The sequence below is a fragment of the Ambystoma mexicanum genome, chromosome 10, assembly GCF_040938575.1.
Source record: "Ambystoma mexicanum isolate Mex_15411 chromosome 10, UKY_AmexF1_1, whole genome shotgun sequence".
NCBI lineage: Eukaryota > Metazoa > Chordata > Amphibia > Caudata > Ambystomatidae > Ambystoma > Ambystoma mexicanum.
This window is the reverse complement of record NC_090932.1, coordinates 861,600,768-861,614,725: the sequence shown is the minus strand read 5'-3', so window position 1 is coordinate 861,614,725 and position 13,958 is coordinate 861,600,768. Positions and strand designations below refer to the sequence as shown.

Below are 13,958 nucleotides of genomic sequence, written 5' to 3'. Positions count from 1 at the left end.
ATCTGCTGAGCTTCCTTCATAGAAACAACTGTCTTTGGTTTCCCTATCAAAGTCAAGCTAATCGAGCAGGGAACCATAACCTATACTTGATCGTTTGCTTGAGCCAGATATTGTAGAAGAATAATCCAAACATCTCTGAACGCCTTGCTACCAGAATGATGCTCTTTTATTCTAAAATAATGAACTTTTACGAGGATGTCAGGGATTACTTTGGTTTAGTTGCCAGAAATCCTGAAGTTAGCTCTTATGTCAAGGACAAGGACTGATGATCATCCAGTCTGAATAAACCAGTCAGGGCCCTAACCTTACAGAGCAACCATTTGATTTACAGAGGCGTCAATCAGCTTCCTCCACTCAGCTCATTATCCACAGACATCGGATAGGAAGGCAAGGCAACAGTGCCATCAGTCACCGGCAAAGCCAGTCAGTTGGTTGAAGTACCCCAGAAGTAGGACTCAGTATTTGCAACCAGTGTTACAACGCATTGATAACTACAGCATGTTAATTTCTTCATATAACAGTAACTGCATACCCTTACATGATAACCTCAACACGCAAGGCCATTTCCTTCCTGCATCAGCGTCAACAGTGAGGCACTTCCAAGATACGAGAGCTACTTGTAATCTAACATCGGAATCTCGCTGCACAATCCCAGATATCATGCGCCACATTAATATCTATTGAAAGCATGGAAGGGAATCTGCAACAGCTCCCAATATGCTCTGGAGAGAGCGGACCAATGTAAAAAGGTATCATTGGGTTACAAATCATCTGAACGGTGCATTGAAAAAAGCTGCTGTAGCGCGGTCTGCCGGAACATTTATCCAGCAGAGGCCTCGTGGAGCACGTCCGTCTGTGCTTGGTTAAGCCACGACCTCAGAGTACACTATTAAAGAACTCATTGCATTCAAACCAGTTTACTTTTTATCAGTGTTAGGGAGAATTATCAGAAATGTGCCAATTCCTCTCTACCTTAGAGACCACCAGCTCTTTTGCTGGACTCTAGGACTTACATTTTTTGCCTTGAGAGATTGAGACCCCTTTTTCCCCACTCTCTCATGTATTTTTAATGTGATTTGAACTCTTTTTTTTTTTTTTGGTTGTGGAGTCTGACAAACTCCATAGGCATAATCTTTCACGTTGTGTTACACAGCACCTTCAGTGCAGTGGCACAGGGAAGTCTTTCAGATTTCCCAAAAGGTTTGAATACCTTCTCTTGGATAAACTACTCGTTCCAAGAACAATTAAGTGAAATTGACTTTACTTACACTTGTAACTTTCTAGACCCAGCACACACTATCTTACAATAGGGTGCTGGAGGGGTTACTTAGTATCCCCTTTGTCTAGTCTCATGTAACATTTTTATGTTATCCTTTCCTCGATGAATGGCTGGTGGCAGTGGTTTACTTTTAACTACCGTGGTGTGCATTTACCACGGGCTGTGTTCGCAGCTGCATTATAGCACCCAAGGGTGCCATTTTTGTCAAAATGGCCCCAGTCTTATTTTTTCGCCATTTCTTTGTGGAAAGACACTTCCTGAGATTTACTCTGCGCGCCAACCCAGGTTTGGTCCCTTTGTTCGGTTATTTTTTGGCAGGATTCACAAGTAAAGCCCGCCTCTGGCTCCAGGGTGTCTGGCGGGTGCAGGAAGCGAGCGAGGTGCACGAAACTCCATGTGCTTAGTCTCCTAGGAGACAGGAATGCACTCTTAGGTGATTTGCCGGCTGACTGTCGGGCAAGGACAGCCACCATGCTGGGTGACTGACAGCTAGGCTGGAATGAATGGGCGAAACCGGCATAAAAAGACAAGGCTTTTTAGCTTGAAAGGCAGAGTTGACCACTGGATGAAGGAATCTGAAGAAGAACTTGAAGAGGACACCTGCTGCAACTCCTGTACCGTTGGTTTGCTCAGTGAAGCCCTGATGCTGTGCTGAAACTCTAGTTTTGTTTTCGACTAGAGAAGCCCCACTGCAAGGACTTCTCCTCTCCCAAACAACTCTGAAGTAAGCCACCTGGACATCCTCTCGGAGCTGGTAGAAATTCCGCTACAGTTGCTGCTGGAACCGAATAGCCAGGGAGAGGGACACCAGATCGTGTGCGTTGCTTTTAAGCTGGCCAAGAGCTCCAGGAATATCCTCCGGACTCCCAGGAAGCATAACTGGCCGAGCCTGAGCCACCTCAGAGTGCTGGACCCCAGATGCAAGGAAAGCCCATCTTGACAGTCGGGAACCGCGGTGTTGCTATTTGCGGTAGACGCAAGGAGTTTAAACACTGATGTGCCACTTGTTTGAAGATTGCCAGTTGCGGTCGGTGGCCGTCCCATTGCAGTGCAGAAGTCCACAGACGCCCTCCCTCTTGTCCCCATGACTGAGGCCCAGAAACACCAGGATCTGCAGAGCTGTACAGGAACAGATGTCATCTGCTGCACTTTTCTTCAACCTAAAGGCACTGTACAGTCTAAGAGAACTTACCTCTTGTTGTATAACTGCACTTGTTCTCTGTTGGTGAGACTTGTTGTGGTTGCTCTGTAGAGTTGCTGACAGCTTCTTTACTTCACAAGCCTAAACAGCTTGTGGCCCTGCTTTGATTTCTTCTTTTCTACAAAGATTTCAAAAAGATTGTGCAAGTCTTTTACTTACCTGCAAGAAGTGCTTCAGCTCACCTAGACTTTTGCCCAATTGATTTTGGCCTAGCCTGGCTCCCTGAATGACTCTTCTTCCCCTCTGACATTGTGTGGTATCTTCTTTCCGGGAAGGGGTTAACTAACTTTGCATTGGGGGAGAGGGGGTGGGGGGGCTACCAAAAGTACTTACCTGCTTAAGAATAATTGTGTAATTGCTTGTTCTGATCATCTTTTTCTTTGACAAACTCTTAAACCAGATTCTAAATGCAAACAGTGGTATATTAATGTCCACACAGTCCTAGTTACTAAAGTCTCCTGAGGGTGTAGGAAGGGTCTGCGTGTATTTGTATTTAATAAATTTGTATATAGCGCTTTACACCAAAGCATTTTACAAGAGGACAACAAGAAATATAACAAGCATTACATAACATTTGAATTAAGAACCAGAAAACAGTATAAGGAACAATTTACATTAGTGAAGTAGTTGAGCATGCGTGGAGAAGGACCACAGTGAGATAAGCAGTAGGAGGTGTGGAAAGGGGAAGAGACAGAAATTATAGAGGAGGTGAAAAGGTGTTAGGGGGTGAGTGGAAGAGATAGGATTTTAGAGAAGTGCGGAAAGCAGAGTAGGAGGAAATAGAGCGGATGGGGAGAGGGAAGCGGTTCCAGTGGAAAGGGGCGAGAAGTTGGAAAGAGCGGAAGCGGGATGGGGGCACAGGGTGGAGAAGGAGGAGTGAGTAGGAAAAGATCAGCAGAGCGTAGTGAGCAAGATGGAGTATAGAACACGAGGAGGGAGGAGAGGTAAGGAGGGGCAAGACCATAGAGGGATTTGAAGACGAGAGAGGAAATTAAATTTAAGCTGGGCGTGAAAGGAGAGCCAACCTAGTGAGAAGGCAGAGAGGGGATAGCAGAGTGGTAGACGGATTTGAGGGGGGTTAGATAAGTGGAGGGGAGACCAAATAAGAGAGTGGAGAAGTAGAAAAGTCTGGAGAAGATGAGGGAGGTGATTAAGAGTTTAGTAGCATGGAAGGTTAGAGAAAGTCGAAATTTACAGATGTTATAGATGTGAAAGTGGCAAGATCAGAGAGACAGAGAGAGAGAGAGAGAGAGAGAGAGAGAGAGAGAGAGACAGAGAGACAGAGAGACAGAGAGACAGAGAGACAGAGAGACAGAGAGACAGAGAGACAGAGAGACAGAGAGACAGAGAGACAGAGAGACAGAGAGACAGAGAGACAGAGAGACAGAGAGACAGAGAGACAGAGAGACAGAGAGACAGAGAGAGACAATATGAAGACCAAGGTTACAGGCATGAGGAGAGAAGGGGAACTAGGAAGGGGAAAGAGGATGAAAGGAGGAGAGGACGGGGGAGGAAGTGTGTTCACCGGGAAGAATAGGACTTCAGTTTTGTCCGTATTCAGGCTAAGGAAGTGAGAGGACATCAAAATGTAATAGCGGAGAGGCAAGAAGAGAGCTTCAGATGGATGTCAGATGAGTAAGAGGAAAAGGAGAGGAAGAGCTGGGTATCATCTGCAGAGAAAATGGTGTGAGACACCAAAAGGAGGAGAGGATAAGAGCTAAGAGGCAAGTGTAAAGTGAGAAGAGAAAGGGTCCAAGGACAGAACGTTGGGGGACAACGTGGTTGAGAGGATAGGTAGGGGAAGTGTGGCCACCCCAGGAAACTGCAAAGGTGAGGTTGGAAAGATAGGAGGAGAACCAGTTGAGGACAGAGTCTTTGAAGCCAAAGGATGAGAGAAAATTAAGGAATTGATAATTGTGTGCCATCCCAAAAGGGTACTTACTGATTTAGCAATATTAAGAGTGTATTTGTGAGTGCATTTGTGTGTTAATAATATAATGCCCCCTTCTGAAGAAGGCTTACTCTGACTGTTAAATTAATAATTGTTTAATCAAGAAACCTTGTGTCTAAGAGTTTATTTGAATACTTGTCACTGTGAATCTCTGTGCAACTCCCTACAGCTCACATTGACCCCTCTTGAGATAAGCCTGGCTGCTCAACACGCTACCAACCTGTGTAGTACAGACTTATACCAACGGTTGGGTTCCTATTGCCAGGAGGTCAGGGTTGTTGTAGTGCACCCAAAGGGTACTGCATACAATCTTGCCTATCAGGTAGCGGGTCAAAGGGGTTTTAAAAAAGAAAATTGTGTGTATGTTTAATGGAGTCATTAAGTACAGGAAAATGCAGCATTGTTGAACGTTCACATACCTTCTTCATCTATCCATTTCATCGTAAATGACTGTTCATTGTCAAAAATACACATGTCCCGGACATCACTGCAGAGTCCCTCAAATGAAATGGAAGGTTCAAAATGGGTTATCATGATGTCCCTGTGAAAAGAAAAAAAGAAAAACAAATCTATGATTTTCTCTTCTACCGGAAGTGAAAAGAAAGCGTCAGAAAGGAAAAGGAAAAAGGAGTTGCACAATGTCAGTAACAGGAAACAGGTGAAGGTTTCAGTACACACCTCTGGGCTTCAGAAAGTGCTTCAATAACATTGGCTGAAAAAACATTTGTTCTTTGTCCTGCACAAAGTCCATTAATGGTTGCCAGATGTGCATGAATCTTAGCATTCTCCCTTCCAGCCTGGCCGAGAGTTTTTCTAGGCCTAATAATCCCCACACTTTCACCCACCCTCTGTGGACTTCGAAAATCGGCCCTCGTGATCCGGGCCGCTAAATGGAGGATAGAAAGCAAGGCTGCTCTATTACCAGACATCGGAAAGGAGCAGTCTTCTGGGGCATCCCCTAGCACCAACACCAATGGGTTCATAGGCAGCAAAACACCAGCAATCTCTTTAATTTTAGAGCGTGCCTCTAGCCAGAAGGACTGTATAACAGAACATTGCCACCACATATGCGCCAAGTCACCTTTCTCGACACAACCATGCCAGCATGTGTCCGGATAGTTGGGATTCATTGCATGCAGCCTGCTTGGGGGTACCATCGATAACAATTTTATGGCGTTTTCTTTCACAATCGTACAGCGTTTGAGCTCCGAGCCATATCCTTTGCCAGGATTCTTCTGGAATCTTCATTCCCAACTCCCCCTCCCATGCCCTCATATAAAGGGAGCTTCTCCCAAGGAGGGACATTCTCTAAAAGTTTATAACAGGCTGAAACTCTATGGACCCACTGGCCTTCTAGTATTTTTAATTCTAACTCAATCGGATCCCTGGCCGCAGCATTACGAGTGGCCTTATTAGTTATCCAGTGACGCAGCTGAATGTACCAAAAGCGTTCAGTCTCAAACAAGTTGAATTTCTCTCTACATTCAGCAAACGTAGGAGGTTCCCAAGTCCCTCAGACGTGTTGGATCAACAGGTTCCCAATTCTGAAACGCACCATTTGCCAGGCCCGGAGTAAAGGCCGGATTTTGGGAGATAGGGGAGAGAGGACCCAGGCCAGATTTGATCCCTCGTTGGGCACATGTCTTATCCCAGCTCTGCAGCGTGGCAGTCGTAGTGGTCAAGTGAGCCCACCCATGGGTCCGGGCCTCTCTGGAAAGTAACCAAAGATGTGCCAATGGGAATGGGGACACTGCCTGTTCAATATCTTGCCATTTGGAGGGCTCAAGAGAGTTTTCCCAGGTCAGCATAGCAGCAACCTGTGCCGCCCTATAGTATCTCTGAATAGAGGGCATTCCCAGGCCTCCTGATGGCTTTCCCCTGGTAAGGAGCTCAAGAGGTATTCTAGGCTTTCTCCCTTTGCAAACAAAGTGACTTAATGCCTTCTGCATCTCAATGAGGTCCCCTTCAGGAATCCGCACTAGAAGAGCTTGAAAGACATAGGAGTTTCGGGAGTAAGGTCATCTTGAGCGCGCTAATCCGGCACAAACAAGAAATCTCCTGGGATTCATGCTGCAAGAGCCATTCTTTCGCTTCCTTCAGTAAGGCAGGAACATTGGCCCTGAAGATTCCCAAGTAAGACGGAGTCAATTTTATACCCAGGTAGGGGATCTCATTCGTAGACCATGGAATGTAAAACTGTGCTTGAATACCTGCCGTCTCGCTGGGGGTCTCCGTCAAGGCCAATCCAATAGATTTGGGTGGGTTCACTTGAAATCCTAGAAAGAGATTAGGGGCGGAGGACCTTCCGCATCAGAGTGTGCTCACTCAAAACACTCCTTCCGGAGTATTTTTAGGTTTGATTCTTCCCAAAACAATCTCGTATCCAACTCACTCAAAATGTTCAATTAAAGCAAGGTAGAACTGAGTGTGTATCCTTATTTCTGACACCAAAGTGTCATGATTTATTACTACTTAATATTTTGCCTGACAAGTCAATGCCCAATATCTCATTGCCAATGCATTTCGGACTATGTCCATCGTCAGGGCTCCTAGGCACCGATTGTAAATTATCAATTTATCAGAGTGTCCACATCAATCAGACATGTATTCACAACACAGTCCAAACATAAGTGATTTCAATATTAACCATTGCACATGTATAGATTGTTAAATGAATATGATATGAATTGTAAAATTACACGTACCCCCAACACAGATGTGGTCCATGATGAGATATGTAGAATATGAAAATAAAGAGAATCCAATTAATCCTTGTTAATACTTGTTTACAGTGATACTGGTGTCTACAACACACATTCTTAAGTAAGTATCTCTCATATGTTCATAACTGTGATACTTGGTGTTCACAGAACTGTATCCCAGAATGTAGAGCACTCTGGCTGTCTCATCTGTAGGGGGTTATAGGATTGTGCTTGTTAGAAATGGTGTCCCATCTCTATACTCCTAACCTTTTCCTACTACGTGCACGCTTACCTCCGTGGTTTGGCGTTGCAGAATCACGAGTGACAGCTCAAAGGGGCTCCCGACTCGGATGTACGCTTTTTAACAACGCTGGTCACCTTCGCGCATGCGCGATCTGATCCCGCGTTTTATTTCTCTCTCAATACTCATTATCTCCACTGCACAATAAGGTGACTTTTTTCCCTTAGTGCCAGGTGAATCCATCTATTGAGTTTTACTCCGTGTTTAGCTTGTAGTATATAAATCGCATGTTAGTTGCGATTCTATTACAATGCCCTGACGCGCATGCGCATTAGATTAGTGTCATAGTCCAGCGCAAATGCGCATGTGTGTTGAAAAGGTAGAGTGTGTGTGCACGTGTGTGTGCGCGCGCGCTAGCTATCCGGCATCTACCAATGCTCCCAATAACTTCAAACCAGAGAGCTCACCCCCCCTCCCCGCCCCCATCCCCTACCTCATCCGGTCACTCTTCTCCGCAATGGAGCCGTTCCAGGTTCCAGCCACCTCGTCTTTCGCACTCCAGGTACCCCCAGTGCCAGAGGGGTCTCCGCTACCAACTGTCCACCAGGAGGGGCTGCAGTCTCACCCCTTCGCCTGCACTGATAAGCCCCAGCGTCAGGCACCCTCTTGTGCATGCACCACACCAGCTTCCTCCAAGCCTCGGCACCATTCCAGTTGCTCAGTTCACTGGACTTAGGCATCGCAGCGCCAATAAACTAACGGTTCCCCAGCCATTTTGCGAGCCTGCGCGGACTCCTCTCGGAATTTCGAGTGTCGGTCTCCCCCAGCAGCACTTAGAACTACGGCTCAAGCCCAGGAGACCTTCTGCCAGCATGTCCTTAGCAAGTTGGAATATTTAGGGCATTTAAAATAGCTTGGCCAGGCACCCTTCCACAGACCCTACAGCAGCCACGTCAGCATGGCGTGCTGCCTAGCCACACCCCTGGTTTGAGCTAATCTTTTACTAAACTGTTTATTCGGCAAAAGTGCCTAACCAAAACATGTACTGCTTCTTACTCCTACAGTGATCACTACCTCCTACTAGCTTCCTATGGTAGCCTTGCTTCACACACCTTTGTTAGCTACTGCTTCCAATCGCCTACAGTCACGGTTTGCTAAACCTCTGCGGTTACCTCGCTCTCCAAGTGATATTTGGTGAACACAAATACACCTTGGTAGTGGTTACTTAGAAGTAATACACCCAGTTAAAAAAACATAATGCATGCAAATGATGGGGGCAGGGGCGAGGTGCTTGGGACTAGGTTTCGAACACTGCGCAGAGTCCTGCTTTTTTGTTTAAATACTTGACTTATAAAGGGGAGAGCAAAACTACAGAAAGAAAGAAAAAAACAAGCATGGGCCAGCATCACTCAAATGGCACAGTGCATGCTGGCATGTAGGTTTTCTAGGTCTTAAGTTGTTTAGAGAATGTGGAAGGGTTTTTCACTGCAATGGATCACATTCCACCAGCAGGTCTATGGAAACGAGTAAGGCAGAGGTAGAGCACAGTGTCAACAAATAAAATCGTTTTTCAAAGAAAAGATATACCATTTTTAGGATATATTGTATACAGAGGTTCATGCAGCTTCAGATTCTAGGAGGTAGAGCCTTACTTTACCTGCTCTGTGGTTACTTTAGGATTGTTCTGCTCCATGTGTTTTTCTCTCAGATTGCTTTTAGTTTAGTTTAGTTAAATCCCAGACCCAAGGGTACGAGGGCGCAGGAGCAACAAGGTTATTCGCAGCTTGGTTACATGTTACAATGCAGTACATTAATTACAATACTTTTATGGATACAATAGATAATAGAGGATTGAAGCAGTGATGAAAAAGGCAAAAGTTTACGGATTTACAATTATACATATTTACAGGTAGGTAGCGGTGAGGTGGTATGGAATTAGCGGTTATTGTTCTTAATCCAGTGTATGTAGTTGCGTCTAAAGAGTGTGTAGGTTTGGGGTGTTCTTAGAGAAGGTGGTTGGCCTGCTTTCACCTGGAAGCTGTTGCCACCCATTTTGGTGCGTTTTAATCTGGGAACTGTGAGAAGATTAGCGTTGGAGGTTCTAGTAGGTCTGTTGGAGGTGAGTGTACTTATTCTGTCGACTAAGTAACGGGGGGCAGCGTTGTGTTTGTGAGGCTACTTTGAGCAGGATTCTATTTATTGTGTTGAGCCAGTTATGGGCTCTCCTAGTGTTGGAGATGTGTTCTCTCTTGGGGATGCTGAGCGCTGCTCTGAGAGCGTTGTTTTGTAGCGTCTGTATTTTGTTAGTAACCCGTTTGCTGGCTCCTACGTAGAGGGCATTGCAATAGTCCAGTTTTTATAATACAAGGGCTCTGGCTAGGGTAATGCTGCTCTGGGTGGATAAGAAGGGTTTGGCTGCTCTTATAAGCTTACATGTGTAGGCTGTGGAGGATGCCATAGAGCTAACCTGTTTATGGAAGGAGAGGGAGGAGTCGATGTATATTCCTAAGGTTTTTACTTCCTTAGCTACTTTGATCGGGTGCTCGTCTATAATGAAGCTGGTGTAGTTGTGGTCGAATTTCGTTAGGTTTGCGGTGGAACCAAGTATAATGAGTTCAGTCTTGTCATCATTCAGGCATAGACTGAGATGCCATCCATGCCTGGATGATGAGGTACATCCTGTTCACCAAGGCCAAATCATGGTTGTAATCTCCCGTCAACGGGATGAGGATCTGGGTATCATCGGCATAATTAGTGTAGGTGATACCCAGACCCTCTAGATCATGAAACAGGGGCTTCGTGAAAACGTTGTACAGTGTAGGGGAGACGCATGAGCCCTGGGGGACTCCACATGTGATGGGGAAGGGGTCGGCGGCAGCTGTGGTGGCGAAGACACGCATGGATCTGTTGCTAAGGAATGACTCGATCCAGCCGATTGCTTCTTGGGAAAAGTGGGCAGCTGAGTCCAGGTGATTGCATAAAATTGTGTGATCAACTAGATCAAATGCCGCAGAGAGGACGAGGAGAAGCAGTAAAGCCGTTTTCCCGTTGTTTCTGAGAGTGTCAATTTGAGCCTTCAGGTCAATGAGGGCTGTTTCTGTCCCATGTTGGGGTCTGAAGCCTGATTGTTGGATACCAAGGAGGTGGTTTAGTTCAAGGTATTTTTGGATTTGTTGTTAGGGTGTCTTGTCTATTATCTTGAGCAGGAAGGGGACGGTGGTAATGGGTCTGTAGTTGGTTGGAATGGAGGGGTACAGAGAAGGCTTTTTGAGAAGGGGGAGGACCCAGGCCTCTTTGAGGTTGCTGGGGACGGTACCTGAGGAGGAGGAGGCGTTGACGAGTCTTGTGATGAATGGCGAGAGGTCTCTTGCCACATCTTTAATAATTTGTGGGGGGCAAAGGTCGCCCTGACAGATGGTTTTAGGCTGAGAATGATTTTTTCCACTTCGAGAGTGGAGACTTTGGAGACGCTAAAGCGGGAGGGGTTGGGCAGAGGGTGTTGGGCCGTGGGGCGCGGGGTCGTGTTGGATGGTTTGGCTGGGGAGTCTCTTATTTTTGATTTTAGTTTGAAGGCTTGTGACTTTGTTGTTAAGGGCATTTTGGACCTTTTTCATGCGAGCTACGTGCATTTCTTTACGTCACATGAGAACCTACAAAATCATAGCCAATTCCACACTCTTTTTCAGAAGGACTTACCAAGATTCCAGTACCACTGGCCTTATACTGCATGAAGTTTGTAAAGCACTTGCACATATCAAAGAGGCTTCTTAACCCGGATTAACCACTGCACATTGCGAAAAGCAATTCAACTGTTTTTAGGGAACAGGAGTGTTTACTGCAGGTTTCTGAATACAGACTGTCATTTGAAGCTGGTAGTTCACTGGAGAAGTTATACTATAGATGCCCAGCATGCATCAATAAAGATGTACTCCCAGATAAGATTACATTTATTCTAGGTGCCCAGAACAAAGTTTATTTTTTAGTAACCTCAGCATTGAGTAGAAACAGATTTTCTAACTTTTCTGAAGAAATTATGCCGATTTGTGAAAAGCTATGCGAGCTACACAAGTGGCCTTGAATTATACTCTTTTTGCTATTGAATGTTAACATAGGTGCTAGATGGCAAGAGTAATGTCCCCAGCTCACTTTAAGCAGTAGCTCGGCAGCTGCATTTTGGATCTGCTGGCTCCAACAGTTAGATTACATATATTACCCATAGCTAGTAATACAATGTAGACAGCATCAAAGCAGACTCCAGCATCACGCGAGAGGTTGCTGAAAATAAACCTTTTTCTTCTCACTCCATAATTGAAAAAGCACCTTTTTTTCGGACTGTATAGCGTTCATTCAGGGTCTTAAGTATACCAAGAGTTCAAGCATCTAACTGCTGTCGGGAACATGCCCACCATCTCTGGTGAGATTGCCTCCCACTATAGAGTACCACAGAGAAAGATCACCATCTTACAGGGGTTGAACGTTAATGAGTGTACCCCCGCCCCAGTCTGCTATAGCTATTGGCTCATGGGATACATAAACTGGTACAGCTCGCAGATTAGCTAAGCATCATAGGGATGCACATGGAGCCGGAGGCAGAGCTCCCAGTGGGGCGCTTGCTTGGTTGATGGGGAGGCGCACAGAAAGTAGCCCTCTCCCAGCCTGCACCCGACAGAAAATTGGAAAGCCCACTCCCACTCTCCTTAGACTGGGGGTATGGGTCCCGCACCCCATCAGTCGCAATCTTCGCCGGGTCATAGCCCAAGTTTGTTGGAAGCCCAGCTCCCTCCTTTTCCCCTCAGCATGTACATGCTCACTAGCAGGCTATCTCTGCATATTTACCAAAACACAAACGACAGGTCATTAAAATGTATCTCCACCTGCTGGTAACAAGCCTAAACCTGTTCAAATAGATATTTATTTTTTTAAGATCCAATTTAACATTTGAATGATTTCAGGACTTTGACCAGCTGGTGCAGATATTACATTCTTCTTTGTTAGTTTAAACAAGTGAGTGCACTAATAGCCTTACAGACCGCATCCTTGGGTCCTTCCGTGAGTTAGATGTATGGCCCCATACACTTCGTTTAACACACTCGCTGCGCTCGGCATTTAACCCTGTTTTCAGGGCCCATAATTCCCGATACGGCCCTCGGAAGAGAAGTGATGGCCAAAGGTTAAGAGTTCTAAATTAAAGGACAGGTGAATAAAACTGATGATCTGTGTAGCAACCTGCCTACTAATTCCAAACCACTGAAGGCATGGGTGCGAAAAGGTGGCATAGTGCCATGACTGAACACATTTAAAAATGCTGTACCCATTTCCAGAGGTGCGCCTCTATGGATTGAGATTGGAGACTAAACCATTCGTGCACCACAGGTATGTAACCCAATCACTTTAAAAGATTTGTGAATTCATCACTTTGAAGGACAATTGGGGCGATTGGGGAGCACAAGTGTAACTTAAAAAATAAGTCTGAACACCACAACTCCTATGGCGGTAGCTAGAGTACATGTAGGACTTAATTCTGTCAAGGGCGTGATCTCACATCCCCAGCGTTTTTCAACGGTCCGCGAATAAATCACGGATGACTATGCGGAATTCTGCAGACTTATACAAAGGTTTCAGTGTGTCACGCCACACCGGGTCTCTGATTTCAAAGAGCATGCAGCCCACCACTGACACTAGGACGAGAACGTGCAGGAAGAGGACTGAAGATGAATTAGCTTCTTACATTATACTGTAAATCTCCAGTTTTGGTATCTTTAAAAAATGCACTGAATGGATTATAAAAGCAATACATATACATTAAGGTAGGAACGGGATTTATCTCTGTTCATTTTATGGAATAGCTTTTACAATATCCTCTGGCCCACTGAAAGGTCAGTTCTTATATTCAACAAAGCAATGGTTTGTAAAGAAGCTGCATTGCGGCCTTGAAGATAACTCTTGGCAAGGTGTCCATGTGCTGGACCACTTTTGTCCCTTTTGCTCTTTTTAAGTGATCGAACACGGAACCTTACTTCGCTCAACATGGCGGACAATAAAACAGACACTTATGTAACCTTTCATACCCTTCTTGGACAGAGTGGATACTTTTCTTGAGTGCCCAAAGTCCTGAATCAACCGTTACCTAAGCTAAAGACATATAGATAATTTTAAGATGGCACAGTCCTTAGGAATTAACAAATCAACGTGTGCAAAGCCCATTCGACTGGCATGGAAGGGCCTCAGAATAATGTAGGCAAAGAAACAGCCTGGTTGAGGTACCAATGACATGGAACCTTGGGCATACAAAAAATGCAAGTGTTTAATACCAGACCTCTTAAGAAATGGTGTAAAGATCCATAATGGAAACTACGTTTATTTCTCAAACACGTCTTGATGATGTAATTAAAAGACATCATAAGTCGGCCTTGTGCAAAGGCTCTAATGGGTACTTCATGAGCTATAACTGCATCAAGTCCAAAGTCAAAGTATATTTGAATATCAGAGGAAATGTTCCAAACCAACCCACGAGTAACTGCTGGATAATGTGGTCCTTAAAATAGACCGCGATTGCGGTCATTCTTCCAGTGAGATCGACGTCA

At 45.3% G+C, this 13,958-nt stretch overlaps 1 protein-coding gene across 3 annotated transcripts in view; it reads right to left on the bottom strand.

The window, feature by feature from the left end:
* Positions 1 to 13,958, bottom strand: part of PRKCI (protein kinase C iota) — a 1,761,305-nt gene that overhangs the window by 1,423,286 nt on the left and 324,061 nt on the right. For all 3 annotated transcript variants that reach the window (XM_069618564.1, XM_069618565.1, XM_069618563.1), the window contains one exon: positions 4,851 to 4,972. In XM_069618564.1, coding sequence (XP_069474665.1) covers positions 4,851 to 4,972 — 122 coding nt within the window. The remainder of the gene's footprint in view (positions 1 to 4,850; positions 4,973 to 13,958) is intronic.